The 14904-nt window shown below is 40.9% G+C and overlaps 1 protein-coding gene across 1 annotated transcript in view; it reads left to right on the top strand.

Annotated features, from left to right (window-relative positions):
- Positions 1–14904, top strand: part of LOC110494726 (metabotropic glutamate receptor 4-like) — a 279682-nt gene that overhangs the window by 206278 nt on the left and 58500 nt on the right. The window contains exons 4-6 of the mRNA XM_021570042.2: positions 4663–4798; positions 8045–8199; positions 8547–8687. Coding sequence (XP_021425717.1) covers positions 4663–4798; positions 8045–8199; positions 8547–8687 — 432 coding nt within the window. The remainder of the gene's footprint in view (positions 1–4662; positions 4799–8044; positions 8200–8546; positions 8688–14904) is intronic.

Raw genomic sequence — 14904 nt, 5'->3', positions numbered from 1 at the left:
GTTTATTCTTTACAGGCTTCCTTCTCTTCACTCTGTCATTTAGGTTAGTGTTATGGAGTAACTACAGTGTTGTTGATCCATGCTCAGTTTCCTATGACAGCTATTAAACCATTGCTTGGACCTTAAAACTATTTTATTTTATACTCATCTCCATTATTAGGTGTGGGGTCCTGTCTTCCAGCCCCTTTGTTTATAGAGTTCTTGCCCGCTATAATCATTAAACTCTAACTGTTTTATTAAAGTACCGATTTGCCTCAAAGTGAAATCCCTGATTGGTTGCCTTCCTCTCTAGCAACGGAGTTCAAATCAAATCAAATCAAAGTTTATTTTTCACGTGCACCGAATACAACAGGTGTAGACCTTACAGTGAAATGCTTATTTACAGGCTCTAACCAATAGTGCAAAAAAGGTATTAGTAGAACAATAGGTAAGTAAAGAAATAAAAACAACAGTAAAAAGAGAGTGAAAAAACAGTAGCGAGGCTATATACAGTAGCGAGGCTATAAAAGTAGTGAGGCTACATACTGACACCAGTTAGTCAGGCTGATTGAGGTAGTATGTACATATAGATATGGTTAAAGTGACTATGCATATATGATGAACAGAGAGTAGCAGTAGCATAAAAGAGTGGTTGGCGGGTGGTGGGTGGCGGGTGGCGGGACACAGTGCAGATAGCCCGGTTATCCAATGTGCGGGAGCGCTGGTTGGTCGGGCTAATTTAGGTAGTATGTACATGAATGTATAGTTATAGTTACTAGGCATATATGATAAACAGAGAGCAGCAGTCTAAAAGAGGGGTTGGGGGGCACACGATGCAAATAGTCCGGGTAGCCATTTGATTCCTGTTCAGGAATCCTTACAGATTTACAGATTTTTACAGATTTTACAGATTTTTATTAATAAACCTTACAGATTTATTGTATGTACTGTGTGGGGTACAGAGATGAGGTAGTCATTCCAAAATCATGTTAAACACTATTATTGCACACAGAGTCCATGAAACGTATTTATGTGACTTGTTAAATACATTTGTACTCCTGAACATATTTAGGCTTGCCATAACCAATGGGTTGAATACTTATTGACTCAAGACATTTCAGTTTTTCATTTTTAATTAATTTGTAAAAACAAAATTCCACTTTATGGGGACATTATGGGATATTGTGTGTAGCCCACAAAATGTAAAGTTCATCCATTTTAAATGCAGGCTGTTACACAAACATGTGAATTATTTCTGAAGGCCCTCATTTAAGCCCATTTCTTTTCACTGTTTACTTCAGCTGCTGACAACAAACATTTTGAGAATAAGAAACAGTAGTTTCACTGTATGCAATTAGAACTGTAGATCATTATGTGCTGGAAAAAAGGGTGACATTATACACAAAGCTATATTGGAGTCCTGAAAATGGAATAAAAACACAAGCAGTTGCTCACAGCAGTGCATTTCAGTGGGAATGAGAATGATTCTGTGTAATGGAATATCTGAACAGTAGGTTGCTCGGTGCACAAACTATTTTGACATTAATGATTTTCTATTTTCAATTCAATTCTAATTCCCATTTTCTTGGTGAGGAAGTTCCCCTGTGATTAATAGATCTCACCATCTTTTAGTCCTAAATAACGTAAATGAGTTACTTCTGGTTCGTTCAGCCATTCCTATGGGGAAAATAAATGGGGAAAGTATAGGGTTTTGGGATAAACACCAGAAATAAGGTCTGAGATTTACACAGGTTTAGGAGATATTTTACGTTTCATAATAATGTCAGTCAGTTAGCGTAACTGTTACGTTCCCCAGCAAGAAATCCAAATATTGTCGCTCAAACAGAAGGGGGAACAAAGAGTCACTGACAACAATCAAACAAAACAGGTGGGATTATAGGAGGGGTTCTGAAAGACACAGCCAGTGAAAGTGCATGGCGCCAAATTCAAAACAACAAAAATCTCATAATTACAATTCCTCAAGCATACAAGTAATGTACACCATTTTAAAGATAAAATTCTCCTTAATCCAGCGAAAGCACCACAAACGATTATGTTAGGTCACCACCAACTCACACAAAAACACAGCCATTTTTCCAGCAAAAGAGAGTCACAAAAAGCACAAATAGAGATAAAATGAAACACTAACCTTTGATGATCTTCATCAGATGACACTCATAGGACTTCATGTTACAGAATACATGTATGTTTTGTTCGATAAAGTGCATATTTATATAAAAAAATCAAATTTTACGTTGGCGCGTTATGTTCAGTAGCTCTAAAACATGCGGTGATTGTGCAGAGAGCCACATCTATTTACAGAAATACTCATTATAAATGTTGATGAAAATACAAGTGTTATACATGGAATTAGAGATATACTTCTCCTTAATGCAACAAGCTGTGTCAGATTTCAAAAACACTTTACGGAAACAGCAAACAGTGCAATAATCTGAGTACAGAGTTCAGACAACAAAGCAGCCAAAAAGATATCCTCTATATTGGGTAGTCAACATTAGTCATAAAGAGCATTATAAATATTCAATTACCTTTGATGATCTTCATCAGAATGCACTCCCAGTAATCACAGTTCCACAATAAATATTTGTTTTGTTCGATAATGTCCATCATTTATGTCCAAATAGCTTCTTTTGTTAGGGCGTTTGGTAGCTAGTAGCGGTGCGTGAGTAAAATCACTGGGGAAGCCAAGCCAGTAAAAAAGTAATATTACAACCTATGTTGTGATAATTGCATTGTTTGTTCTATAACCCATTTGTTCTAATGCCACCATGATATACAATAAGGCTATGACAACAAACAGACAACAGTCTCATGGTGGCGGAATAAATTCAACTATGCATATGTTTGTTTCATCACAAAATCGGAGAACAACATCTGTCCGGTGAGGTTCACAAAGCAAATATTGCATGTCACAAACAGTTACATCACCTACAGCATGGTCAGTTAATGTTTTCGACAGTTTACTAAACAACTACTGATTTAAAACCACAGAGAGTTACCCCAAGTCAGCAAAAAGACAACAGGAGCACTGCCTCCGCTGTTCCAGCACCATTTCAACGTATACATTTAAACATAATCAAATCAACAAGGCTATATATGCTTGGTGTAATACACAGTAGAAAAAAATGTAAGATGCCAAAAATAATTTAGTCCAATCAATGATGCTAAATATCTTGTGGTTGTCCATGGTGCTGATTTCTATCTGTCTCTGTGTGTATGCGTGCATGCGCACACACTTTTTGAATAGTTGAACACCAATGCCGTCCCATTCTCTTTCATGTTGGCAAAACGGTCTATAGCTCTGTATGCTTTTAGTTTTAGTTTTCTTAGGCTACCTAGCTAAAATACTTGCTAGCCTGACATCCTCGCATGGGCAACAATGAACCAGCTAAGTTAGCTAGCTAGCGTGAGCCTACTAGGCTACATCCAGGCTACATATTGAACTTCTATCACCTCAGGCCAGTGGCACAACATATGAATTTATGGTTAGATCAGAATCGACGTCAGAATCTTTGGCCTGTACAGAGAATTAAGTCAAAACCGCAAGTCCTAATACCCATCTCCAGCCATGCTTTAGAAAAGGGTCACATTTTTCTGACAATGGTGAAGTTTTGCTTAGGAGATGATTTGGTTGTTGTGAAGCCAAATCCAAGCTGGCCTCCCTTGGGGGGGTGTTTTGCTGCGCCAGGACAATCCCACACTTAATGCTGATTGGCTAATTATTTTAGAATTGTTTTATCAAGGGAGGCCAAATGATTGCTGACATCAATCAATGAAATGTTGCGGTGGAAACATCTCACACTCTTTTGTTCCAGACAGCACCAGATACATGGGCTACACATACTGAGACAGAGGGGCACTCGTATGATTTTTCCGGTGAGATTCAGCCACTTGCGAATTGACGGAACATCTTTTTTGGTCAAATATTTGGAGAAGCATGGCTTCCCTTGGCATCCATGAATACACGTCGCCGATTCTAACCCTATTGTCTTACCGCTATCTAATTACCATAACATTTACTACTTGCAAATATTGTTTTAATATGTGACGTCTGTCATTGCTTTCATCATCACCTTGTGTGTATTTCTGCTTTGGTATAGTGGGTCTCTAATTTCCATATTTAATTTGAAGCTGTTCTCCTCCCCGTGGTTTAAGTGTGTTGATTAAAGATGTCCTTGGTAAGGGTATCTTCAAAATGAACATGGATCAAGTGAAGTCCTATGTGTCAGATTTCCTCTCTGCCCCCCACTGGGCAGTAACTGAGCGTCAGATGCAAATGTTTTCACAGCAGGTGTATTTAGTGAGGCCGAAGGATTCATACAGTCACAAACCTCAGAGAGAACAATGTTGTTGAGAGTTCTGCACTTACTGGTGATCTACACTCGTAGAAAAAAATACTTGTTGGCTGTCCCCATAGGATAAACATATTTGGTTCCAGGTAGAACCCTCTGTGGAAATGGTCCTAAATAGAACCCAAAAAGGGTTCTTCAAAGGGTTCTTCTATGGGGACAGCCAAAGAACCCTTTTAGGTTCTAGATAGCACCTTCTTTTCTAAGAGTGTACTGATAGTTCAAATTGAGCTTCTGTGAAAAGTGAAAACCTTCCAATCCAGCACTTAACCTGCCACTCAACTGCTTTGTGTTTTCTTTCTCTCTGTTGTAGGAGGTGTGTGCATCTCTCAGTCAGTCAAGATTCCCCGGGAGCCGAAACAGGGAGAGTTTGATAAGGTCATTCGCAGACTAAGAGAAAACCCAAATGCAAGGGTGGTCATTATTTTCGCCAATGAGGATGATATCAGGTAAGGGTATTATCATCGTAGCATTGACAAGTTGAATATGGAATATACTAAAATCATACAAATGTTCATTATAAGAAATACGCAGCATGAAATATTATCAATCAAAGGGAGAAGAGTCAATCGGCAGAAATAAAAAGCTTGACATTTAAATGATGCATTATGCCTTGGTCGAGCGCTGTCATAATTCCCCTTTTAGATTCTCTGTCGGTAACTCATGTTAATATGCTTCCACACATTATCTTAGTGACAACAGGATAAACTTGGAAATGATCTTAATCGTTTAGCCTTTTGTTGTCCTTACGTCAGTCAATGTTACCAGCCACTGTGCAATAAGCTTTGGATGACTAATGTTGCCATAAACCTGCTTTAGAAAACTCAGGTGAAAAACAAAAAACCTGGAGAAAGTATTTGCTATAGTTCTATTGTTAACATTTTCTGGTAAAAAAAATGATGTTGATTTCTCTGGGCACACAACACACCAGACCATACATACACATCACATTCTGTATTAATCAGACCAGCCAGACAAATACAATGGGATCCAAATTAGTTTTTACCTTTTCACCTTCACGATGGATAGGACAGATGTAAGAATGAGTGAATTCAAGTTGAATCATGAACGCAGTGTACTATATAAGTCATTGTTGTATGTGTAGTTCTTAACGCAGTACAGCCCTAACAGTTGATTCATATCAAATCAAATCAAATTTTATTTGTCACATACACATGGTTAGCAGATGTTAATGCGAGTGTAGCGAAATGCTTGTGCTTCTAGTTCCGACAATGCAGTAATAACCAATGAGTAATCTAACTAACAATTCCAAAACTACTACCTTATACACACAAGTGTAAAGGGATAAAGAATATGTACATATGAATGAGTGATGGTACAGAGCGGCATAGGCAAGATGCAGTAGATGGTATCGAGTACAGTATATACATATGAGATGAGTATGTAAACAAAGTGGCATAGTTTAAAGTGGCTAGTGATACATGTATTACATAGATGCAGTAGATGATATAGAGTACAGTAAATACGTATACATATGAGATAAATAATGTAGGGTATGTAAACATTATATTAAGTAGCATTGTTTAAAGTGGCTAGTGATATATTTTACACCAATTCCCATCAATTCCCATTATTAAAGTGGCTGGAGTTGAGTCAGTGTGTTGGCAGCAGCCACTCAATGTTAGTGGTGGCTGTTTAACAGCCTGATGGCCTTGAGATAGAAGCTGTTTTTCAGTCTCTCGGTCCCAGCTTTGATGCACCTGTACTGACCTCGCCTTCTGGATGATAGCGGGGTGAACAGGCAGTGGCTCGGGTGGTTGTTGTCCTTGATGATCTTTATGGCCTTCCTGTGACATCGGGTGGTGTAGGTGTCCTGGAGGGCAGGTAGTTTGCCCCCGGTGATGCGTTGTGCAGACCTCACTACCCTCTGGAGAGCCTTACGGTTGTGGGCGGAGCAGTTGCCGTACCAGGCGGTGATACAGCCCGACAGGATGCTCTCGATTGTGCATCTGTAGAAGTTTGTTAGTGCTTTTGGTGACAAGCCTAATTTCTTCAGCCTCCTGAGGTTGAAGAGGCGCTGCTGCGCCTTCTTCACGAGGCTGTCTGTGTGGGTGGACAAATTCAGTTCAGCCGAGGAACTTAAAACTTATTACCCTCTCCACTACTGTCCCATCGATGTGGATAGGGGGGGTGTTCCCTCTGCTGTTTCCTGAAGTCCACAATCATCTCCTTAGTTTTGTTGACGTTGAGTGTGAGGTTATTTTCCTGACACCACACTCCGAGGGCCCTCACCTCCTTTTGAGCTTGATGACGAGTTTGGAGGGTACTATGGTGTTGAATGTTGAGCTGTAGTCGATGAACAGCATTCTCACATAGGTATTCCTCTTGTCCAGATGGGATAGGGCAGTGTGCAGTGTGGTTGAGATTGCATCGTCTGTGGACCTATTTGGGCGGTAAGCAAATTGGAGTGGGTCTAGGGTGTCAGGTAGGGTGGAGGTGATATGGTCCTTGACTAGTCTCTCAAAGCACTTCATGATGACGGAAGTGAGTGCTACGGGGCGGTAGTCGTTTAGCTCAGTTACCTTAGCTTTCTTGGGAACAGGAACAATGGTGGCCCTCTTGAAGCATGTGGGAACAGCATACTGGGATAGGGAATGATCGAATATGTCCGTAAACACACCAGCCAGCTGGTCTGCGCATGCTCTGAGGGCGCGGCTGGGGATGCCGTCTGGGCCTGCAGCCTTGCGAGGGTTAACACGTTTAAATGTTTTACTCACCTCGGCTGCAGTGATGGAGAGTCCGCATGTTTTGGTTGCGGGCCGTGTCAGTGGCACTGTATTGTCCTCAAAGCGGGCAAAAAAGTTATTAGGTCTGCCTGGGAGCAAGACATCCTGGTCCGTGACTGGGCTGGTTTTCTTTTTGTAATCCGTGATTGACTGTAGACCCTGCCACATACCTCTTGTGTCTGAGCCGTTGAATTGCGATTCTACATTGTCTCTATACTGACGCTTAGCTTCTTTGATTGCCTTGCGGAGGGAATAGCTACACTGTTTGTATTCTGTCATGTTTCCTTGCCCTGATTAAAAGCAGTGGTTCGAGCTTTCAGTTTCACGCGAATGCTGCCATCAATCCACGGTTTCTGGTTTGGGAATGTTTTAATCGTTGCTATGGGAACGACATCTTCAACGCAAGTTCTAATGAACTCGCTCACCGAATCAGCGTATTCGTCAATGTTGTTGTTTGACCCAATACGAAACATATCCCAGTCCACGTGATGGTAGCAGTCTTGGAGCGTCGAATCAGATTGGTCAGACCAGCGTTGAACAGACCTCAGCGCGGGAGCTTCTTGTTTTAACTTCTGTCTGTAGGCAGGGAGCAACAAAATGGAGTCCGGGTCAGCTTTTCCGAAAGGAGGGCGGGGGAGGGCCTTATATGCGTTGCGGAAGTTAGAATAGCAATGATCCAAGGTTTTACCAGCCCTTGTTGCGCAATCGATATGCTGATACAATTTAGGGAGTCTTGTTTTCAGATTAGCCTTGTTAAAATTCCCAGCTACAATGAATGCAGCCTCAGGATATGTGGATTCCAGTTGGCAAAGAGTCAACTAAAGTTCGTTCAGAGCCATCGATGTGTCTGCTTGGGGGGGAATATATACGGCTGTGATTATAATCGAAGTGTTACCATAATATCACATGTATTACTGGTAGCTAAATGTGTTTATCCACTTGTACCAGGCGGCTACTCCAAGCAGCCAAGAAGGCCAACCAGACTGGCCATTTCATCTGGGTGGGCTCAGACAGCTGGGGCTCAAAGATCTCTCCAGTGTTACACCAGGAGGAAATGGCAGAGGGAGCAGTCACCATCCTGCCCAAACGCCAGTCCATCAGAGGTGAGGGGGAACAGAGACATCTTTAAGGTTGCTGGGGAAAACTTTTAGATTGGCAGATTGATTTGGTTGATTGACTGAATGATTGCTTGCTTAATTAGTAAATTAATTGTTGGGGGGATGTAAGGTGAACAAAGAAAGCTTTTAGGTTGCTGCTATGAACTTTTAGATTTGCTGTCCCCACCTCTGTCATGATCTACTCAGTCTGCCAGCCAAGTCAAAAACATAGTTAAAAGTGTTACCCCAATGCTCCATTACATTCCACCACATGTCAATAACTGTATTGGCAAGGACACTGTTGCCAGAGTGAGTGCACTGATGATGACAATGATGTGATCGATCTCTTCCAGGGTTTGATCGTTACTTCATCAGCCGCACACTGGAGAACAACAGGAGGAATATCTGGTTTGCTGAGTTCTGGGAGAACAACTTCGCCTGCAAGTTGAGCCGACACGCTTTGAAGAAAGGGTCCGGGCTGAAGAAATGTACAAGTAAGACAATTCTCCTTTCCTTTTCTAACAATTTTTTTTTTTAAATCTACCTTTATTTAACTAGGCAAGTCAGTTAAGAACAAATTCTTATTTACAATTAGGGTCTACAGGGGTACAGTGAGTTAACTGCCTTGTTCAGGGGCAGAATGACAGATTTTTACCTTGTCAGCTCAGGGATTCAAACCATTCAGGGATTCAAACTTTCGGTTACAGGCCCACATTGCATCTCTACTGATCTCAACTACCTTTAGAAAATGGTTAAGTTTCACAGGTAGAAACAGCTGTTTTCCTGACCATCTGACTTAACCAGGAAAACCCTCTGTCCTTATCATAGAATGATGTGGCCCTTGGCTTAAGTTACATGACGACATTTTGTACACCATCGAAAGCTATAGGTACAACATGAGCTAGATTAAAAATTATGATGATGAGGTATTATTTGGGCCTTGTGTTTTGGCTGAGTAGACCGTTTGCCTGTCCTCCTACCTGGAGATGGCAACAGAACAGGGTAGTAGCAGGTCTGTGTGGTTAAACATCTCTACTTCCAGGATTAATGCCATATGCTATCCAGATGTGTCCTGTTGTGTTCTGTCTTAGTGTCCTGGAGATTGTTTGATCGTCACAAATTCACCCCAGGCGTTCAATCTTGACTTGGAGCTCAATACCTTCTCTCTAGGTGTTCTAAGAATCCAGCTGTATGTGACATAAGGCTAGTGGTATGATAATGGTTTGAATTGCAATTAACAGCAAAATGCTAATATAGTCCCGTTATTCCCTACGGGTTTAAAATCAAATTATTCCTATTGTGATTTCTGTTGTCATATGTTCATATATAATGAGTCTTAAGAGGCCTGGGTAAGGCCAAAATGTCATAAATATGCCAACTTTGATGAATTATTACTCAAGTATGTTTTTAGATACACATGTCAAATATATGTAAACAATCCTTCCTCTAAAGGACAATTCTATGGATTACATTTTGTGAAAATCCCCTCAAATCATGTTTTTTTTTGTCTTTGGTTTGGACAGTCACTCAATTATAAAATGCAGTTACTGACATACAGTGCCTTGCGAAAATATTCGGCCCCCTTGAACTTTGCGACCTTTTGCCACATTTCAGGCTTCAAACATAAAGATATAAAACTGTATTTATTTGTGAAGAATCAACAACAAGTGGGACACAATCATGAAGTGGAACTACATTTATTGGATATTTCAAACTTTTTTAACAAATCAAAAACTGAAAAATTGGGCGTGCAAAATTATTCAGCCCCCTTAAGTTAATACTTTGTAGCGCCACCTTTTGCTGCGATTACAGCTGTAAGTCGCTTGGGGTATGTCTCTATCAGTTTTGCACATCGAGAGACTGAAATGTTTTCCCATTCCTCCTTGCAAAACAGCTCGAGCTCAGTGAGGTTGGATGGAGAGCATTTGTGAACAGCAGTTTTCAGTTCTTTCCACAGATTCTCGATTGGATTCAGGTCTGGACTTTGACTTGGCCATTCTAACACCTGGATATGTTTATTTTTGAACCCTTCCATTGTAGATTTTGCTTTATGTTTTGGATCATTGTCTTGTTGGAAGACAAATCTCCGTCCCAGTCTCAGGTCTTTTGCAGACTCCATCAGGTTTTCTTCCAGAATGGTCCTGTATTTGGCTCCATCCATCTTCCCATCAATTTTAACCATCTTCCCTGTCCCTGCTGAAGAAAAGCAGGCCCAAACCATGATGCTGCCACCACCATGTTTGACAGTGGGGATGGTGTGTTCAGGGTGATGAGCTGTGTTGCTTTTACGCCAAACATAACGTTTTGCATTGTTGCCAAAAAGTTCCATTTTGGTTTCATCTGACCAGAGCACCTTCTTCCACATGTTTGGTGTGTCTCCCAGGTGGCTTGTGGCAAACTTTAAACAACACTTTTTATGGATATCTTTAAGAAATGGCTTTCTTCTTGCCACTCTTCCATAAAGGCCAGATTTGTGCAATATACGACTGATTGTTGTCCTATGGACAGAGTCTCCCACCTCAGCTGTAGATCTCTGCAGTTCATCCAGAGTGATCATGGGCCTCTTGGCTGCATCTCTGATCAGTCTTCTCCTTGTATGAGCTGAAAGTTTAGAGGGACGGCCAGGTCTTGGTAGATTTGCAGTGGTCTGATACTCCTTCAATTTCAATATTATCGCTTGCACAGTGCTCCTTGGGATGTTTAAAGCTTGGGAAATGTTTTTGTATCCAAATCCGGCTTTAAACTTCTTCACAACAGTATCTCGGACCTGCCTGGTGTGTTCCTTGTTCTTCATGATGCTCTCTGCGCTTTTGACGGACCTCTGAGACTATCACAGTGCAGGTGCATTTATACAGAGACTTGATTACACACAGGTGGATTGTATTTATCATCATTAGTCATTTAGGTCAACATTGGATCATTCAGAGATCCTCACTGAACTTCTGGAGAGAGTTTGCTGCACTGAAAGTAAAGGGGCTGAATAATTTTGCACGCCCAATTTTTCAGTTTTTGATTTGTTAAAAAAGTTTGAAATATCCAATAAATGTCGTTCCACTTCATGATTGTGTCCCACTTGTTGTTGATTCTTCACAAAAAAATACAGTTTTATATCTTCATGTTTGAAGCCTGAAATGTGGCAAAAGGTCGCAAAGTTCAAGGGGGCCGAATACTTTCGCAAGGCACGGTAAATACAGTGTATGAAGGAACACAACATACTGTAAAATATAATAGGCATTTACAAACATTCAATTCACATGTAGCAAATGTACATCCTTAAAATTCATGAAGCGAGCATATTTCATAGTCATGTTCTAATTGGCTTTCAGTAGAAGCCAACAAACGGAATACATTGTAAATGTGTGTTTGTTTAATCACACTGCTACATGGACCAGCAATCAAATTCTCGCAATATACTACAAAACTGTCAAAGGCTGCACCAACAGAAGAATTTCCTTCCCTTTTGTTTTCTATTAGGTACTGTTTGGGTTTTAAGTCGTTAGGCTAGCACTGCTGTTTCTGGGAGTGTATCAAGCCATCCAACTGGAAACTAACTATACAAGTGGATTAGAGGCCATCTCTACTCACCCAGGCCAGTAATTCAAAAATCAGCAATAGTGTGAGTTCAGTAAGCAGACATGTCTTAGGTATCTATTGGGAAAAATATGGCAAAATAAGATTTCAACAGATCAATATCATCAGTCTAAACAGAAGACTAATGCCAGTCACATCCTCTCAGTTCCACTATCTACTGCATTGCTTTTTCATGGATGAACTGGCTCCGTGTGAAGAAAAGATCTGGGAGAAGAAAAACCCCTTTCAGAAAGCCAAGGATATAGCTACAGATCTTTATCTTCATTTGATCACTATTGTCACAGATACTTTTCCTCTGAAGCAATACATGCAAATAGTAGTGCATTCCAAGGTTTAAAAAGGCTTCTAAAGTTTGTAATTTCCACTATGACAAGTCAGCAATAAGCTGAACGATCTGAGTAGGGATTGGAGAGATATAAATTGCAAACTGAAGGACAGGTTTTGTGTCAGTCTCAGTCACATTGTCTTTTAATGTTGAACTAAGCTTGCTTGATGACTTCATTCACTAGAAGTACCTGGAGGAGGAAGGGTTGGGGAACTGGGACATCAACCTTGACTCATCAGCTCATTGACTCATCAACTCATCCATGCATGGGCGTTACACACTGAGATAGATTGGTCTTGAGGCGTAGATGGAGTAAAGAGGTCAATCGGACTGACCAAAACAATGGAATTGCCATGGAAACGTGTGAGGGAACGGGCCAATGGGGAAAGATCCCTATTCTCCTCATTGCCCCCCAACAAAATTAGCCTACATTTAGGCTATTGTTTATATGTGTATTTCACACTATGATGAGGTAAAAATCAGCATATAAAATTTGTATGGTTGTCAACCCCAACATATGTTAATGTCATCATCCCCAATCAACTGCCCTACAGTTAAAAAATACTTTGACTACCAGCAACAATTTATGTATACAAACGGGAGTTAGCATTTAGCAGTAACTTCCTCTAAACCTGAAAAGGGACAACTTCTAAATGTTATGCAGCAAAATAAATAACATTGTGGGCCTGTTACAATACATAAATCATGATGGATTTGACAAATATCCACTTTGTTTGATTAGATTTGTTGAATGTGCGCCAGCCTGGTCAATGGAACAGTCTGCATTCCATTTACACATTTACCGCATAAATTCTGGCATAGCTGCTCTGGAATAGTGATACAAACTCAACAGGCATGTTATTGTGAGGGGGTAAATCATGTGTGCCAGAATGTTATTCTTTGACACTTCTTGACATCTGCATTGCTCCCTGTGGCTGAAAGCCTTGGTCTCATATGGATGTCATGACATGACAGTTGGAAGCCTGCATTGTCTTTTTCATCTAAAAAGTTACAATGTGCTTGGAAAATGGAGACATCAAGAATGTCATAAAGTAAACATTGCTATAGACACCCAGCAGTTTTGGAGACATTGTCTCGTTTGCTAGCAAAGAGATTTGCACTAGCTAATTAACAGTAAATAGGTCAATTGTTTCACCTCACGTTTAGCAAGAGGATTAGCTAGCTACCTAAAATTGCTTACAGTTAGTTAGGAATCGATTCTACACATTTTTCTAGCTACAGTAGCACTAACCTGTCTCTAAAAATGAGAATGTGTCTTTAGTTGTTTATATTTTCCCATTGTGAGGCACGTTCATGCCTAATTGGGGTGGCAGGTAGCCTAGTGTTTTGAGCATTGGGCCTGTAACTGAAAAGTTGCTGGATCGAATCCCTGAGTTGACAAGGTAAAAATCTATTGTTCTGCCCCTGAACAAGGCAGTTAACCCACTGTTCCCTGGTAAGCTGTCATTGTAAATAAGAATTTGTTCTTAACTGACTTGCCTAGTTAAATAAAGAAAATATCCACGTTCTATGAGTATTGTACAGGACTAATCAATACATATGGAAAAATAGACACATCCAACTAGTTCAGGTGCCTGAGAGAACCAAATTAATGATGATTTTGCTCATTGCTTGGGGTGAACAAAATAGCTAAATGTGCGGAGAAAAATCCGGATAAGATGAAGATCTGATGAAGAGCTTTGCCATGTGAAAAGGCTGTGAAGGATTTATGTGAGTGACAGTCTGAGTTAAATACCTTGCCTGCACAGCTCTGTTTGCCAGAAATATGATGGGGTGTTGTTTTTCTAAGGCTGTGTGGAAGTTTGTTGACGTAGCAGAAAGTCATAAACTTCTTTGGCTTTGCAATCCCCTCTCAACGTGCAACGTTTCAGGAATTCTCCAGGTGCCTCTGGTGGTGCTGGCGAAGGCTTTGCACCTGTCTTCAAGGTGCTAAGCAGACCACATGGGGTATGAGTGAAGAATAATCAATGTCCTGGGAGGGCTCTGTGTGCTCACAGTGATCAAAGAGAGAGCGAGCGTGTGAGTGACTGGTAGACTAGTCTTTTATCTGTGAATGAGTGAAATACACAGCTGATATTGATTAATGTGGAGAGGAGCAGGAAGGTAGAACGGGTCCCAGCTCCCTTTCCTGGGGTTTGATGCCTCTGTCTAATTAATACAGGGGAGAACAGCATGCAGCATAGCAACACACAGCAAGCAGCATAGCAACACAGACACAATGGCTGAGTCCTTTGCCATAACCATGTGATATTACCACAATAAGTTATGGTTTTAATTCACCAACTTATGTCATATGAGATCCAAAATGGTCTCACGTGTCTCTAATGAACAGTTTGTAAAATGTTTACAACATCCTGTTTTTTTATCCATGTGTTCCAGCTTGCAGGTTTTGAGTTGGCAACTTCAGGACAGATGATTTTGAGATGGCAGAGTCAGGACAGACGAATTGGGAATGTTCATCAACTTAAACATCCTACATTTTCCCAAGGCACACATAGGGGGAGATGTTCTCATGTGAAAAAATGGATGAAGATTGACTATGGATGAAGTTCATGTTTTTATCGACGATGAAGGGAGATGTGGCCTGGTGCCAAACCCGAGCATGCAGAGGTTAACAGGGTCAGAGCCGACCCAGAATCACTAACTCCTTTCTGTGGCACCCTGGTAGAGGGACACGACCTTGCTGTGCTGCTGCTCTTAGTCTGAAAGGATTTCTCTGAAGGCAGCGAGCCAGCCTTGGGAGTGCGTGGGCATGCTCCGACTCTGCAATGAGA

The sequence above is a fragment of the Oncorhynchus mykiss genome, chromosome 17 (genome assembly GCF_013265735.2).
Source record: "Oncorhynchus mykiss isolate Arlee chromosome 17, USDA_OmykA_1.1, whole genome shotgun sequence".
NCBI classification, from domain to species: Eukaryota; Metazoa; Chordata; class Actinopteri; order Salmoniformes; family Salmonidae; genus Oncorhynchus; species Oncorhynchus mykiss.
The sequence above is the reverse complement of the archived record's forward strand: the minus strand, read 5'-3'. Positions and strand labels throughout refer to the sequence as shown.